General features: G+C 42.0%; 1 protein-coding gene across 3 annotated transcripts in view; it reads left to right on the forward strand.

Moving 5' to 3' along the window:
• LOC136827984 (histone H4 transcription factor-like) overlaps positions 1-17,347 on the forward strand; it is a 204,569-nt gene that overhangs the window by 24,090 nt on the left and 163,132 nt on the right. For all 3 annotated transcript variants that reach the window (XM_067085597.1, XM_067085599.1, XM_067085598.1), the window contains exons 4-5: positions 9,361-9,515; positions 15,395-15,572. In XM_067085597.1, coding sequence (XP_066941698.1) covers positions 9,361-9,515; positions 15,395-15,572 — 333 coding nt within the window. The remainder of the gene's footprint in view (positions 1-9,360; positions 9,516-15,394; positions 15,573-17,347) is intronic.

A 17,347-nucleotide genomic window follows, 5' to 3' on the forward strand; every position in this document is an offset into this window, starting at 1 on the left:
GTAAAAGAAGTCACAGCGGCCTTATCACAAAAAGCTACGCAGGACTTGATTACTGAAATCAGCTAAAAAGTAATGCCAACGAGCTTACACACTAAAAGAATAGGGGAGAAGCTCCTGTCTCTCAGCCCTTTCGTTTCAAATCCCTCAGTAGAGGGAACTCAAGATCTGCTGGGAGAAGATCAACGAAAAGAGGTTACAGACAAGGAAGACACAGAGTCTGATGGGAGTCTCCTTCAGACAGCGGTAGGAGCCAGACTGAACAATTTCTGGCAAGTGTGGGAAAGGAGAGGATCGGATCCTTGGTCCATCCAGTTGATCAAAGAGGGGTACAAGATCCCTTTCCTCAGGAAACCCCCTCTGGCATCAAGACCAATAGACCTTTCGGCCAAATACAAGAAGAAAACGAAGGCGGAGGCTCTGCAACAACAAATTTCTCTTCTGTTGCAAAAGAAAGCCATAGAAAGAGTTCAAGAAGTGGATTCCCCAGGATTTTACAATCGCTTATTCCTGGTTCCCAAGAACTCGGGGGGATGGAGACCAGTGTTGGACGTGAGTGCTCTCAACGTTTTTATTCAAAAGACAAAGTTCACAATGGAGACTACGAAGTCTGTCCTAGCAGCGGTCAGACAGAACGACTGGATGGTATCATTGGATCTGCAGGATGCTTATTTCCACATCCCTATCCACCCAAGCTCCAAGAAATATCTGAGATTCGTCCACGAGGAAGAAGTGTTCCAATTTCGAGCTCTTTGTTTCGGCCTAAGCACCGCTCCTCAAGTTTTCACGAGATTGATGAACAATGTAGCAGGAATGTTGCACACGAGAGGCATCAGAATCTCCTTATACCTAGACGACTGGCTTCTCAGAGCCCCTTCCCACACACGCTGCCTGAAGGATCTTCAGACGACAGTCCAGTTATCAGAAGAACTGGGCCTACTTATAAACAAGAAAAAATCACAACTGATCCCATCCCAAGAGATTCTATACCTTGGGATGAGGATTCAGAGTCAGACTTTTCGGGCTTTTCCGTTGTTGTCAAGAATGGAACAAGCCTTAGAAAAGATTCAGAGCTTCTTAGGGAGGAAGACTTGCTCGGTAAGGGAATGGATGAGTCTGCTAGGGACCCTTTCCTCTCTAGAGCAGTTTGTCTCCTTGGGAGACTGAATCTTCGCCCGTTACAGTTCCATCTCAATCGGAACTGGGACAAGGGAAAAGAATTGGAGACGAAGTGTATCCCCATCTCGAGTCCCGTGAGGCAATATCTAAAATGGTGGAACGACCCCATCAAGCTACAAGAGGGCCTTTCCCTAAAACAGAGGAACCCAGACCTAGTGTTGTTCTCCGACGCATCGGACTCAGGATGGGGAGCGACTCTGGGAATCAACGAAGTTTCAGGCTCTTGGACCAAACAGCAAGAGTCTTGGCATATCAATCAGAAGGAACTAACAGCGATCCTTCTAGCTCTCAAAGAATACGAACAGGTAGTAAAGAACAAAGTGGTGCAGGTCAACTCCGACAACACAACAGCGCTGGCCTACATCAGCAAACAAGGGGGCACTCACTCCAAATCTCTATACGAGACAACAAGAAAGCTTCTTCTCTGGGCGAAGGCAAAGAATGTGAGACTACTAACCCGCTTTATTCAAGGGCAGAGAAATGTAAGAGCGGACATGCTGAGCAGGAAGAATCAAGTCCTGTCCACAGAATGGATGCTACATCAGGACGTCTGCAAGAGCATGTGGCTGATTTGGGGGCGACCGTGCATAGATCTTTTTGCCACAGCACGGACGAAAAGGATAGAAACTTATTGTTCCCCCATTCCGGATCCAGAGGCTGCTTACATAGATGCGTTTCTCATGGACTGGTCAAACTTGGACGTTTACGCATTCCCACCTTTCAAAATTATCCACAAAGTAATACAGAAGTTCGTGGTCGCACGAGAGGGTACCAGAATGACTCTAGTCGCTCCCTACTGGCCAACAAGAGATTGGTTCACAGAGGTACTGGAATGGATAGTAGACACTCCGAGAGAACTTCCGCTAAGAGTAGATCTACTCAAACAACCCCACTTGGAAAGGTATCACCAAAACCTCCAAGCGCTACACATGACTGCCTTCAGACTATCGAAAAACTCGCAAGAGCTAGAGGCTTTTCGAAGGAGGCAGCTAGCGCGATCGCAAGAGCAAGGAGGTCTTCCACCATTAAGGTATACCAATCCAAGTGGGAAATTTTTAGAGGATGGTGTAGAAACAACTCTGTATCCTCTACCAGTACCTCTGTGACTCAGGTAGCAGACTTCCTTCTTCATCTTAGGAATAACCTTAAATTTTCAACTTCAACCATTAAAGGTTATAGAAGTATGTTAGCATCGGTCTTTAGACACAGAAACTTAGACCTTTCTAACAATAAGGACCTCCAAGACCTTCTCAGATCCTTCGATACATCTAAGGAGAGGGTACAAGAATCACCGGCTTGGAACCTAGATGTGGTCCTAAGGTTCCTCACGAGTGATAGATTCGAACCTTTACAAAAGGCATCCTTAAAAGATCTCACTATGAAAACGCTTTTTCTAGTCAGTTTAGCTACTGCAAAACGAGTAAGTGAAATTCATGCCTTTAACAAAGCTATAGGTTTTAGACAAGGCAAAGCAGTTTGCTCACTTCGACTAGATTTTCTGGCAAAAAATGAACGTCCATCTCAACCTTGGCCCAAAGCATTCGAGATTCCTAACCTGACGGATGTCACAGGTGAGGAAATAGAAAGAACTCTGTGTCCAGTAAGAGCTCTAAAATATTATCTAGAAAAGACAAAAGATTTACTGGGGATTCAGAAGGGCTTTGGTGCTCTGTCAAAAAACCCTCTGTACAAATGTCTAAGAATGCTCTGTCCTTTTTTATCAGACAATTAATAAAAGATGCTCATGTGGGATGTAGGGAATCAGAACACAATATTCTAAAAGTTAAAGCACACGAGGTCAGAGCGGTAGCAACCTCTGTGGCTTTTAAACAAAATAGGTCCCTCCAGAGTATCTTGGATACGACCTTCTGGAGGAGCAAGTCTGTTTTTGCCTCACATTACCTTAAACAAGTACAGACTGTTTATGAAGACTGTTACACGCTGGGTCCTTTTGTAGCTGCAAATTCAGTAGTGAGAAAATAGCTACCCCTACAGTCCCATAACCCAATACCCTTTTTCTTTTATCCCTTGGAACTAAGATGTTGTTTTTGGTTGTTTGCGAAGTCTGGACGCAGTCTTCCGCAATCATTAGCAGACAGTTTTTTAAATAATATCATTTACTTCAGTTCTCTTAGTCAGGTGGTCATTTGTTCCTTGGTAGCGCCCGGAATAAGGGTATTAAAAGGAGGTCTAGTCACATAGAGGTTATACACGGTTGACAGCCCCTAGAGATTTTTTCAGCCCCTGGGTGGATCGCTGGATCTCTTAAGGAATGCAGACATAATGAGGCAGGAAAACAATGAAGTCAGCTTCCTTAACAGGTAGGAACCTTTAGTTGGTTTTGCAAAGTTTTAGTATTTCAATTCCAACGATGTTGGCTGTCTCTGACCCTCCACCAAAGGTGTCAATCAGTTATATATATATAACTACCAGGTCAGTTAGATGTTTGAAAATGTTATTTTCATAATAAAATAAATTTTTGAACATACTTACCTGGTAGTTATATATAATTAAATTCCCTCCCTCCTCCCCTCTAGAGACTAGGGGCATGGAAGATCTGAGGAAAATGTAGAATGGTTCCAGTTACCTGGGTAGAGGGCGCACAGGTGGACCACCTGACTACCCAATCGGCGATTGCCGCGAGTTTTTGAAATTCTGCCGTCACGTCAGGAACTTAAGCTATATATATAACTACCAGGTAAGTATGTTCAAAAATTTATTTTATTATGAAAATAACATATCATTTCAAAGTCATCTTATAACATTATCATTAAAAATATATGGCTTACAGCTATATGTGAAAACTAATAAAGTTACCCCTGTGAAAACTAATCAGATTACCCCTATATTTTTGGCTACTTCCATCAATCACATGGAAAACACAAACAGACCTATCATCAGACCACCTTCCTATTTTAATAACACTCCGAACCACACATGACACTTTCTCACATACAAGACACACCATCCCTAACTACAAGCGCGCTGCCTGGGATGAGTACTTGGAAACCACTGAGGCTCATTTCCAGGAGTTAAACCACACACACATAACATCATCACAGACACTAAACAATACAACAATACAATTCAACGACATAATAAACAATGCAGACAAAAGAAACGTTCCTAAAGGCAACAGAAAACACTACAACCCAAACTTCACGCCTGACATAAACAGACTCATAACAGAACGAAACAATTTAAGAAATACATGAACCCCACACACACAAATCACAACAAATCGCATACATGATTTAAACACAGAAATAAACACCAAATTAACTCAAAAACAGACAGAGAACTGGCAAACCTTTCAAGGTACACTAGACTACAGAACCAACCCATCCAAACTACACAAAACTATCAACAGTCTCATCAATTCAAACAGTGGGAACACTCAAAGTTACGCCTCAATCACCACATCTGACAAGATCCCTTCACGCAAACAACAAGCCAACATCTTAATAAACCACTACGCAAAAATCAGCCACCTACGCAAATACAAAGAAGACAGACACATCTACAGACGCAAACAACAGTTCCCATTAGATTACACAGTAATACTAGTCACATCCGAAGACACTGCTAGAATCATTAAACAACTTAAAAACTCTGCAGCCATGGGCATCGATAACATTTCAAACATTCATTTAAAACATCTAGGTCCCCATGGCACACAAACACTGTCAAACATAGCCAATTATTCATACATACGCACACTGCATTATACCACACATTTGGAAACTGGGGAAAATAATAGCACTTCTAAAACCAAACAAAACACCTACACAAGCAGCTTCATACAGACCTATAACTTTACTCTGCACACCATCAAAAGTAGTAGAACGCTTCATCTTACGCAAAACCACATCACACATACCACTGTCACCCACTCAACATGGCTACAGACCACACCACTCCACAACACCACTACTCACCAACCTTACACAAAAAATACAAGATGGCATTAACTCCAGACGCCCACCACAAAGAACACTGCTAATCACAATAGACATTAGTAAAGCCTTTGACGCCATCTCTAGACCACTTCTCATCAACAAAGTTTACAACACCACACTACACAACAACACCAAACGCTGGCTCGCCAATTACTTAACAGACAGACAAGCATTTGTACACTACAATGGCGAGTCATCCAAAATCAGAAACTTCCCGAACGGCGCCCCACAAGGCTCCGTCCTAAGCCCAACACTTTTTAACCTATTCATGCATGACATACCAACACCACCTAACAACATATACATCTCCTCATATGCAGACGATCTAACAATCATATCAATACATGCAGACAAAAACGTATACTCCACACAAGCACAGACTTACATAACACAACTTGAAAACTGGCTCACACAAAGCAGATTACAGGTAGCACCAACAAAATCCACAAGTACACTACTCACTAGTTACAACAAAGAACATCAGTACAGACCCACAGCAACGCTGAACAACACCACAATTCCACACACACGAAACAAAAATCCTAGGAGTCACATACAACACTTCAGTGTCATTTGCTCCACATGTCAGTAACATCATCAAGAAATGCAGACCTATACTAAATGCACTAAGATCACTAACAGGCACAACATTTGGACAACAAAAAGAAACGCTCATCACAGTATACAAACAATACATCCGCTCCATAATAAACTACGCCAGCCCAGCCTGGCACCCTGCCATATCCAACACACAACTAAACAAACTACAAATAATACAAAACACAGCTCTTAGAATCATCCTTAGCAGTACACAATCCACACCAATAGAACACTTACACGCCGAAACCAAGATTCTCACCATCAGGCAACACTTAGACATGAGAGGCACACAATTCTTGGCATCGGTCATAAACAACACAAACAGCCCATGCTATTACCTTCATGACCACCCTCCAACACACAGGCAAATAGCGAATACACCACACAGACACTATACAAATATCTTGAATTCTATACCACCACCCACAAACATTACACAAAACAAAAAGCACATCCATACTCACCTCACCAGACAAGCACTTAATAACCTTCCCAACAACAAAATACTCGGCACCCCCCACCCAACATAAGCAGCACAGAAACACAGCTCTCAAGATTGGAGAGAGTACACCTGACTTCGACTTCGCTGTGGTCATCACCAATCACTAAACACCTACAAACACCGAGATAGACAACACCCAAACAGACATATGTCCACTCTGCCAAGTTAGTCCCCACACAATTACACATCTCTTAGTAGATTGCCCTAACTTGGCAGCCTTAGACAACAACACAACATCCACACTACCACACGGTTATGGTCAGATCCAGTAAGCATGGTGTCCTTCTTGCGCGGTGCAGGCTTCCTGGCATAACAGAGTCTGGGGAACCACAACAACAACTTCCAACCCTTCCAGCCAATAGCGTATTGTGCTACATGCCAAGCATCGAGAAAAGCTGGTACCCTGCAGTGCGATTGGCTACTTCCAACCCTTCCAGCCTATAGCATGTTGTCATGGAGAGAGAGAGAGAGAGAGAGAGAACTGATATTATGTTTACATCGGTAAAAAAAATGACAAATCTCGGGATGATCAGTTTCTTTGTATACATTACGATGATAATAGATCATTATAATGGTAGTGTAAATGAATTCTGTAAGTGAAATAACATTTTATTGATATTTTCCAGTGTTTTTTCATTAAAGGATATGTATACTGAGAGAGAGAGAGAGAGAGAGAGAGAGAGAGAGAGAGAGAGAGAGAGTGTGTGTGTGTCTGTTTGCCCAGGTGGTACCCTTCACACGGTCAGTATGTCAAGATGATTAACAGTCAGGCTTACACCCCTGCCCCTAAGTGGGAGACTATGTAACAGTAAAAGACTGGGACAAGCAAAGAATTGTGCTAAAATCTTACCTAATTTACACTATATTCCTTAATGAATTGATATTTTGCTGTGTTTACATTGGTACAGTGTTAATATTTGAAAATTAGTAAATCATTATTTTTATTATAAAAATATATTTAGTCACGAAAATAACATGAAAATACAGTAATTAGTGAATGTTACTCTACGAAAAAATCTGCAAATTAGTGGAAATATGTTCCACAGAAAAATCCATGCTTAACTGAAGCCGCGAATGCTGAACCATGATATGAGGGGTGTCCACTGTATTACATGTATGTACAGGTTGACCATCACTAATCCGGCAATCAGTAGTCTGGAACAATCAGTAATCCGGCACTAATTTCGGCAAGAGTAATTTCTCATGTTTCCGCACTAATTTTCAAATTCCCCGGATTGCTGCGATAACTCGCTTGCCGGCCGCTTCAATTTGGTGGCGCAGTGTGCTGCATCAACAAACTGGTAGCCTAGCCTACATTATACTGAACTCTTCACATATTAACAGTATTATACAAATATCAACATAACCAATGTGCATCTTTTTCATGGATCTTTTAACAAGTTATGCTTTACTACATTGTTTCCAATTGCGTATATTCTCATATTGCCTTTGTATTATAAATTGCGATCAATGTTTTGTTTTGGGAATCGATATCGCGGTGTTTATTTCGCCGCATTTAATAAATTGCGGTCAATGTTTTGTTTTGGGAATCGATATCGCGGTGTTTATTTCGCTGCATTTAACTAAGTTCAAAGCGCTTTTCTTGCTTCTAGTTAGCGTAAATGAATATGGATACTTTATTTATTTGGGACAAGGATATTTTTCGTTATACGAAGTGTTATTAAGTTGAAATATAACTTAAATACATCTCGTTGTGAAATTAATTTAGCTGTTTTTTCGTTAATATATGACGTTTATGGAATCGTGGCTGGCCTTTTTGGGGCATGTTTGTTTTGTGTAAAAATCAAGATTCCGTTCGCTATTTTTCTTGATTTCATCATAATACAAGCTTTACGTAGTTATCTTTTATCGGCGTGAAAACAGTAGTAATTTGTATTCTTTTATGCCCAGTAGTTTTGATTAAAATACATTCTCACCAGTTTTATTTACGGTCGAGTTTCATCCATGTTGCCGATGCACGATAATTTATAGTCATTAGCAGCTTGAACATTGTTTTCTCAGCTTCAGCTACAACTTGCAGCTTAAAGTTACTGTAGCAGTATATTTCCCTGCCAATCTTTTCTCCAAAACGAATAAGGGTATAGTGTAAAAAATATATCAGTCCTATTGTACAGTACTTAACGTCATTTGTAACACAACTACAGTAATTGTGTATTACCGTACGATAGTTGAAATACAAGCAAAACGGTTGTTATCCGATATGATTATTAGCAAAACAACAGTTTCCCATTCGGTTGTTTATGGTTGTACGCATTTACGCAAGAGTATAACGTTACTAACAATACTTTTATCATTCTCTTTTACTTTTTTAACTAGCAGATGGAATAAAGAGATGGAGGAAAAGAAGTTTTTCTATTGTGAGTTGGTCTCCCTCGCTGCCTGCGTGAAAACTAAAAATATTTCCTAAATATTTTCGTACCGGTATTAATGGCTAACCCCATCGGAAACTCGAAATATCGTATGTCGAATTATCGTAACTCGAGCACTACCTGTATTTGATAATTGTCTTTTCTTTATTAACCAACTTGTACTGATTTATGGGATATTTAAATTCTAAGATGAGGTGCTTAGCTACTGGGTTTCTTGTATTCTAGCCTAATAAATGGCTAATCCGGCACCCTCCAGGTCCCAATGATGCCGGATTAGTGATGGTCAACCTGTATAAGAATGCTCTACTGGGTTTGTATTATGTCAGATTCTAATGGGTTGATGCAGCTTCTTGGAAATTGAAATACCACCAAAGTTATCATCATTATTAACATTTTTACATCAGGTTTTCCTGTATAGGATTAGACATGAGTCTGTCTTGTTCACAGAAATTCCCATCTGGTCCAGGTCTTTGTATAAGATCTGTCTTCACAGTTTCTTGTGTTTTCTCATTGGTTTTTGGAAGGCTTTTGTATCTACTCTACGTACTATTTTTCAGAGTCAGCGGGAAAAGTATTTGACAATGTGCTACAGTATTAGTATGCTTTGTATTGTCAAGTCAGTCAACCAGTTGGGTAGCAGGGGTTACTGCCATTTAAAATGTTTTATTTGGTGAGTCCCTATAGTTCTCTTGTTATGGCGATGCTTAGACACCATTTTTATTTTATCCCACAGGAGCAATTACAGAAGACGGCTATCTGTGCATCTGGAGGGAGTGTGGCTATTTCTGTGACTCGAAAGAAGAGCTTAATCGTCATGTTTGTTTCCATGCTTTTCACACTAAACTCAAGGCAATTGGCAGTGTCCTCTTGAAGCATAATTCAGGAGAGGTAAGTTAATGGGCTAAGTAAAATTGGAGCGTATATCTGTGCATGAGGATTATTAATAGCTTTGTGACTGAATGTTATGAATGAAGAAAGTTCAGGAAGATGTGATACCCTGGAGCAAGAAACAAGATTGAGATCTAAAGCTTTAAATGGTTTGGGCATGTGATGGGCATGAATGAGCTAGTAATAGTTTGTCAGAAAAGTTGCTAATATGGAAGTGTAAGGATAAAGATCAAGTAGAAGGCCCTGAACATCTTGGAATAAGGGTATAAATGAAGTTTTAGGCCAGTAGAAAGGGCAAAAAACAGAAGGCAGGAAAAATAAAGTGCTCTTTTCATTTCCAACTATGTAAATGTGAAATCCAGTGAAAAATGTTAATGTATTTGATGATGATGACGATTGACTTTGAACGACAGTAAAGTTAACTTGAATGATGCGGCCATCCTTTTTAACAGGACATGTATAAGAGAGGGTCTACTTCCTTCTAATAATAATAATAATAATAATAATATCCATAACATGCATCACCAGATAGGTAAGCTAATATTTGTTCCTACACATATACAAACCCTCGGTCTTTACATATGGGATTAACTTTCAGTGAGCTGGAAGTTTGGCCGTTAAACTTTTTGCAAGGTGGTTATGGTAACAGTTACTGAAGGTAGGGTGGAAGTTCCACCCACCTAGTTGGAGTGCACTTAAATCTATGCAGTTTTACTTTTGGCTGCAGTCTCAATGAGTAGATTTGTGTTCCTTCTCTGTCCTGCCACTTGGCTTTCTCTTCTGTGTTTGGATTTTGTTGTTTATACTTTGCGTATATTGATATATTAAAACATTTCAACATGTTTTTCTGTCTCTTTAGTGATATATTCACTTATTCTTGCATAAGTTTTGGAGCCTTTCTCCTTATATATCATTTTAACTTGATTTGTGTCTTCTATTTTCTTGAACATACAATGTTTTTTTATTTTAGAGTACACAATTTCTTGGAATGTTGTAATGTTTTAGTCTTTTAGATGTGGTGTAGATGGAGAAGATCAACATAAGATGGGTTTTTCATGTTTCCAGGAGAGGATTTCGTATGTACAAAGATACTTCTTGCTTTGATTAGCAAGTTTTTACCCCTCTCCCTCGACACAGAAGTTCATATTGCAAGATCTTTGACAGTGCGTTAATCCCGACTTGCTCGCTAGGACTAGTGGGAGTTCCTGTCTACAGTTCCTGTCTTCTTTCTTGCCCTACCTTGAGTTTGGGGGGGGGGGAGGTTTAAGTCAATAGCTCACTCCCCTCCCCTCTCAGATTGTCATTCTTGGACTCCTGAGTAGTGGAGGTTTTTTGGCAGGAGGAAATGTCAGAGGATTGAGAAGGTGCCATCTTGGAAGGGGTTTTCTCCTCCTTTGATGGCCACTTCTCAGTCTCCTTCTGTTTCCTTTTATACATTCTTCCTCCATTTGCTTCTTCTTTCTTGGAAGTTTTTACCCCTTCCCATTCTTCCATAGCTTCAACTTTGGAGGTTTTGGGAGAGGGATCAGGAGATATTTTCTTTCTGGGTACCCCTGCTCTCTCAGGGTGGGGAGTTTCTTCCCCTCCCCCTGTGAGGGAAGAGGCAGTGTCACCTTGTTCTATTTCAGTTTTGAAGACTCAAAAGTTGGCTGGCATCTGGACTTACCTAGGCCTTCCAGGAGTACCAACCTTCGGTGGCCTTTTAGTTCATTTCCTGTCCTCTCGCTTACTATGTCGTCCACCTCGACAGGTGCCAGCCTTTCTCCTCTCCCCTTGGCTGTTCCTGGTTATCACTTCAGTTTATGGTGTACCCTGACCAGTGTGAGTTGATGGCTGCAGCGTATACTTCTCACAGCTTGGAACCTCTTTAGTGGTCTCGCCTCTACCCCTGCTCTGTCGGCAGTATATACCTCACAGAGCTTTGGAACCCCTTCCGTGGTGGAGTCAATGGCTGCAGCGTATACCTCTCACAGCTTTGGAACCTCTTCAGTGGCCTTGCTTCTACCCCTGTTCCATTGGAAGCATATCCCTCTCAGATCTTTGGTACCCCTTCCGTGGTGGTGGCTTTTTCTCCCGCTCTGTCGACAGAGTATCCATCTCAGAGCTTTGGAGCCCCTTCTGAAATGGTGGCCTCACATTCCGTCTTCTGAGGCTATCGTGAAACAGTGTATGATAGAGTCAACACTGTTTTTCTAGAGAGATTACCTGTGTTGTGAAGAAGAAGCGTCGCAGATCTTTGTCTCTGTCTTCTTCTCCATCATCTTCCCTGCGTCCAACCACGCCAGTGGCTCTCCTGCTTCAGCGCTGCCATCTTGCTGAGGAGGGGGTGTCACATCCAGCCATTTCTCGTCCATTGGTATTTCACTTCAAGCAGAGATCGGTGATTGGAAAATCTACAGCAGCGTCATCTTCCCCCAATTCCCCTGTTCGTGTTCATGAGAAGGATGGCAAGGCTTCTGTTAGAGTCTGGGTTAATGAAGGCTTTGGAAGTTCAGCCGATTTCTTTGGGGTCCCACATTCATATGACAGACATGAGAGATTCTGCATGACAGCGGATGTGTTTCCAACCTAGGCTCATGTTGCTTCGTCGCTTACACATCCGTGACATTAGTCACCGTCTCTCCAGAACTCCTTCCTGTTCATGCTCTTTCAGAAGGCCCTCTGATCATCATTCCAGCTTTCAAGACTGTGTCCTGTTGCACATCCCAGTCCGTGAAGACTCGCATGTACTTGCAGTTAGTTCATCCCAGTCACTTGGTCTCTCACGTTCTTGCTCTCATTGGAGATATTGGGTTCGTCGTTTAAGTTCATACGGCCTGGACGTGACAGCATGGACGTACACCCGTGTATTGACACAGCCATCGCAGAGTGGGGTGTTGAAGTTGTTTCAAGATGGTGTGTCTTGGGATGGACCATTGACCTCACACATTTGAAGGGTTGAAAAGAGAATGGGATGGCCTACGGCCATGCCACGTTGAAGCATCAATTCCCCTCCGATCACTGCCTCGTTCATTCTGTCGAGCGAAGAGCATTGATAGAATTTCAGTGGACATAGAGAATGGCACTGAATCACACCCAGGCCCCCCGAGTCACGTCCACAGTCATCCAAATCACGCCCACAGTCATCCAAATCACGCCCACAGCTATGCACATATTGTCCACGACCTTGAGAGTCACTCACATGGCCCTGCAGGTCATGACCACGGCCGTGTGAGTCACATCCATGGCTGTCCGAGTCTTGTTCGGGCCGCCTGTATTCGATTGGTGGTCGCGGTTTCTCCTAGGAGAATGTGAAGCAGAAACAGTGAGGTGGTGACAAGCATGTGCAAGTCATCAACAACACGTCTGTGCAATGCCTTCCAATCACATAGGTAAGAGCCAACGGACCTTTCCTTATCATCTACATACACGTGAACGGGATTGTTCTGCCAACTTTTACATCCTTCATAATGTAAGTTGACGGGGTCTTTCTCATGATCAAATGAATTTGTTCAATCAGACCCATACGGCCTTCATTACAGGAATTGACAGTCTTTCCATTGTGTTCAGTCAGAGACTTCAACTCTTTTCAGGTAGGAAGAAATCTCTTGTTTCATTGTTCACATTCGAATATTGACTTGATTCGTTTCTTTTAGCAACTAAAAAATTATTATCCTAATTCGTAACGTGGATTTTTGCTTAACGTGATTACGGCCGACATATTGTACTCTATGGCAATGCAAGGACATGAGCAGACAGAAGTACAGTCAGTACAGTAGTCAACCAGACATCACAAGCAAGATCGATGTAATTACAACAACTTTTCTATGTGGTCAGGAGATAAGGACAGTTGATCTTGGCACCTTGACTTCTGGAAATTCAGTCAACTTCTGAAGAAGCTTGGTCATAGTCGTTTTTTTCCGACTCCCTGAAGTTGGCTTTGGTCTGATCTGCCCACTCGTTCTACATGTTTTGATGGTGACCAGTGAGATGGATCATTCTCCTTCTATGGTTCTTTGGCACCAATGACAGTATGACATCTGTGTTGTCTCCATAAACTAGTCTTTCACCCCAATGCCAATTATTCGTTTTTTAGGTCCGAGTTGCCCGAGGAATGGTGTACAGATTGTCATTTCTCAGACCTGTGAGATGATCAAACAAGTGTACCCCACAACTTTCTGGTGGACATCAGTACATTTTGGACAAGATCTCTTGAGGCCAGGATCATCCACCTGTCCATCGCACTCAGGAAGAATCTGTTGGTCAAGTACTAGGGTGGAATGTGATCATGCAGATCACATTCATCTCCTTTTACCTTGGGACTTTGCCCATAGGTCCGTGGACTCCTTTCCCTTGGATCCTATGGTGGATACTCAGCCGTTTAGTTCACCCAGCTCATGAGGGACAGGTTGCATCTCACCTAAGGTTTGCGGCTGCAAGAAGAAGGTTTCTGTGGGACTGACCCCCTCCTTTTCTCCTGTCTTCCTTCCTCTTCCAGTGACAGAGGAACAGTGAACGAGCTGTCACGTGCTGGACTGGTGTGCATGTAGGTGACCTAGATGACTGAGTTTCTATCTATAATGTAGTTCTATGTGGATTAATAGATTCAGATCCTTAATCCTCTCTAGCAAGGGGAGAGAGAGACTAACTATGAGCAAGCCAGTAGGTTATTCTTAACTTTATATTCTCCGACACTGTGGGTTCATCCAAACCTCTTTGAATCAAGAATATTACATTTCCTTAATTCAAAATGCCCAGAAGTCTGACGATTGAACATCTCTTGTTCAATAGATCAGAGGTACGGTCTCCTTCCTTTGCTCTTTCATGACCAGGAAGAGAGTACCCAGGTGAGCCAAACTACCAGTCAGTTCAGAGATTTACTCAGAATCCTCCCTCCAAAAGTAAGTTTCCCATATTTAAAGACCGAGAGTTTGTATTCGTGTAGGAACAAATGACAGATTTTGAAAGTAATTTGTAGTTTTCCTAACATACAAGCCTGAGGTCTTTACATAAAGGGTCCACCTCTTACCACGCCACATTTTCTTACCTGGGCCAAAAGGTAAACTGCGTAGATTTGAGTGTACTCTGATTAGATGTGCGGTACTTCCACTCCTACCTTTGGTAACTGTTACCATAACCACCTTGCAAAAAGTTTAACGGCCAGACTTCCAGCTCGCTGAAAGTTAATCTTATATGTGAAGACCTCAGGTTTGTATATTAGGAAAAATACAAATTATTTAAATTTTTCATTTTGCATGTGTAACCAGGAAGAGGAAATACCAAAAATTGGAGTTAGTACATCAAATAGTTTCAGTGTTTGTAAAAGAAGCCATCTCGAGTCAAATAAACAAAATTTTACGCATTAGTGTGCAAGGAATAATGCTATCGTTGTGACTGAATTTTGTATATCAGGTTGTTACTATCAGATTAGACATCCAATGATCGTGCAGATGTGGGATTTTCTCCCATAGCCACCTTTAGATCCATTTTACTTTGTCTCCTTTGTTTTGTTGTTTCATCTCATTTGTTTTAGTTAACTGTATCTTGCTGCCTAACTATGGCAATTCCTTAATTTTGGCATTTTTAGCACTGAATGGGTGAAGTTGCTTAGTTTTGTAGCCAAAGTTTAATGATTCACCCATTCATTCATTCTTCATTTTTTTCTCAAAGTACAGCAGAAGAAGCTTATTGTCAAAAATGTATATTTGCCTCAAACTATGTTTTGTCTGTTAGTGCAAGGTTTGTTTGTATTATTATTGCTAGTTTTGGATGTTTATTCAGTTTGCACAAGCTAAGTTACAGAGCAATGTAGCAAATTAAATGAGAAAATGTTTGAAAATAAAGTAATAACGAATTATTACAGCCATGTTGAGACAGTGATTACTCTTGGGCCATTTCAGTGTGTTGTAGATTCATCAGGGCGCAACATGATTCCCGAGATTCCTGAGCCATTCCAGTGCATGTGGGTTGAGTGTGATGAAAGATTTGCTTCTGCCCAAGTGTTTTACTGGCATGTCCAGAGTCACATTCTATGTGTTGATCCAGATGACAATAAACAGTATTTGTGTTACTGGCAAGGTAAGGCATTTCGTTTTCCTCTTTGGAGAACGCAGTAATCACTGTTTCACTGTTGACATGTTCCTGATATTTTCTGGTACCCTCTTTACTTCACTGAATTTATAGTAAATATTGAAATTTGAGGTAGGGCAATAATTGGTTACATCATTTCAGTGGTAAGATTTACCACTGGAAAAAGGAATTCATTGGGATTAGCTGCATGAGATTTAAGGGTTTCATATAAGTAACTTACCAAGGAATTACATAGCTATAGTTTCTAACTTGTGCACCATCCGTTTATTTAAAAAATTGCGGTAGCACTTCGATAGTTTAGTGTAGGTGACAAGCACCGCCCACTAACTGGAGTACTGGAAACAACTTAGCAGATAACCTCATTCTGTTTCTGCCGGCTTTCGAGTAAACATTGGGTGTTTGCGGCAGCTTTTGTCCATTGGTTTTTGGTTGAATAACTGGATTTCAGTGAAATATTATTGCTTATTTCTAGTAGCCTTCAAGCTCTGATAGCTTTCTGAATCAGTTTTTCTAGTTTTTGGTATTATTATGTCTGATTCAAGTTCATCTAGTTTTTGCTACTGTAGCGAAGGTTGCAAAACCAGATTGATCAAAACTTCATATGACTCTCATACAATTTGCAGTAAGTGTAAAGGCAGGAATGTAGGAAGGAGAGAACCTGTGCTGAATGTAATGATTGGGAAGAGTAAAAATAAGAAGAAGTATGCGGCCTCTAGAGCTGAGAAACGTGCTCCGAGCACGGCAGCAGCTCCCGAGCACCCGGTGCCAACTCTTCCCTCATTCCTCTTTCTCTCCTGCTACTAGCCCTCCTACTTTTAATCCACCTTCTCCTGTGCCTGGCTCCCTTGCTTCCAAAAGTTTAAGTATACCTTAGTTTTACCAGACCACTGAGCTGATTAACAGCTCTCCTAGGGCTGGCCCGAAGGATTAGACTTATTTTATGTGGCTAAGAACCAATTGGTTACTTAGCAACAGGACCTACAGCTTATTGTGGAATCTGAACCACATTAAAGCGAGAAATGAATTTCTATCACCAGAAATAAATCCTGATGCCATTGCTAGTCTTTGGTGTGGGTTGACAGGGAAATCAACCTCGTAGCAGGTGAAAGTGTTGTGCAAGTGAAGGAGGTGACTATCTGGCCCATTGGTTCTCTTAGATCAAAGTCACTGTCATACTCCCCTAAACCTGGGAGGAAACATACTAGAAGTCCAAGGGAGGCTAATGGGGTTGGCCCCTGGGTAGTTGCCCCCACAGCCGAGCCCGTTGCACGTTCATGGGTATTGACAGACAGCCACTGAAAAAGGCATCTTGATGGATGTGCACCAGTTATCATCCAGTTCCCAGGATTCTGGCACAGACAGGAGGCTCTTTAAATGCTTTCTTGATTCTTCATGGCCATTGAAAATACACGCAGATGATGGTTGCCGTTCTCTGCTTCTTGTCAAGCATTATAAGGAGGCTAGCTGCATCCCACAGCCTTCCTTCAGCTTCGCTGTGGATCCCTCTGTCTCTGCTTTTGTCCAGCACTACGCTTCGGGGAGTAAGGTACATTGGGCAGCCCGAGGACCTCTCTTGAGTGCCCTTACTTGGCCCCAAAGTGCCCAACAAACCCTCTCAGGCACCCATCGTTATCATTCAAGCACTCGGCGCTGCTTCCTGAGTGCCTGGTGCTGCTTCCCGAGCACCTGGTGCCAGCTTCCGAGCACCTGACGCCAGCCCCCAAGCATCTGGCTCCAGCTCCCGAGCACCTGGCACCAGCTCC

The sequence above is a fragment of the Macrobrachium rosenbergii genome, chromosome 42 (assembly GCF_040412425.1).
Source record: "Macrobrachium rosenbergii isolate ZJJX-2024 chromosome 42, ASM4041242v1, whole genome shotgun sequence".
Classification (NCBI taxonomy): domain Eukaryota; kingdom Metazoa; phylum Arthropoda; class Malacostraca; order Decapoda; family Palaemonidae; genus Macrobrachium; species Macrobrachium rosenbergii.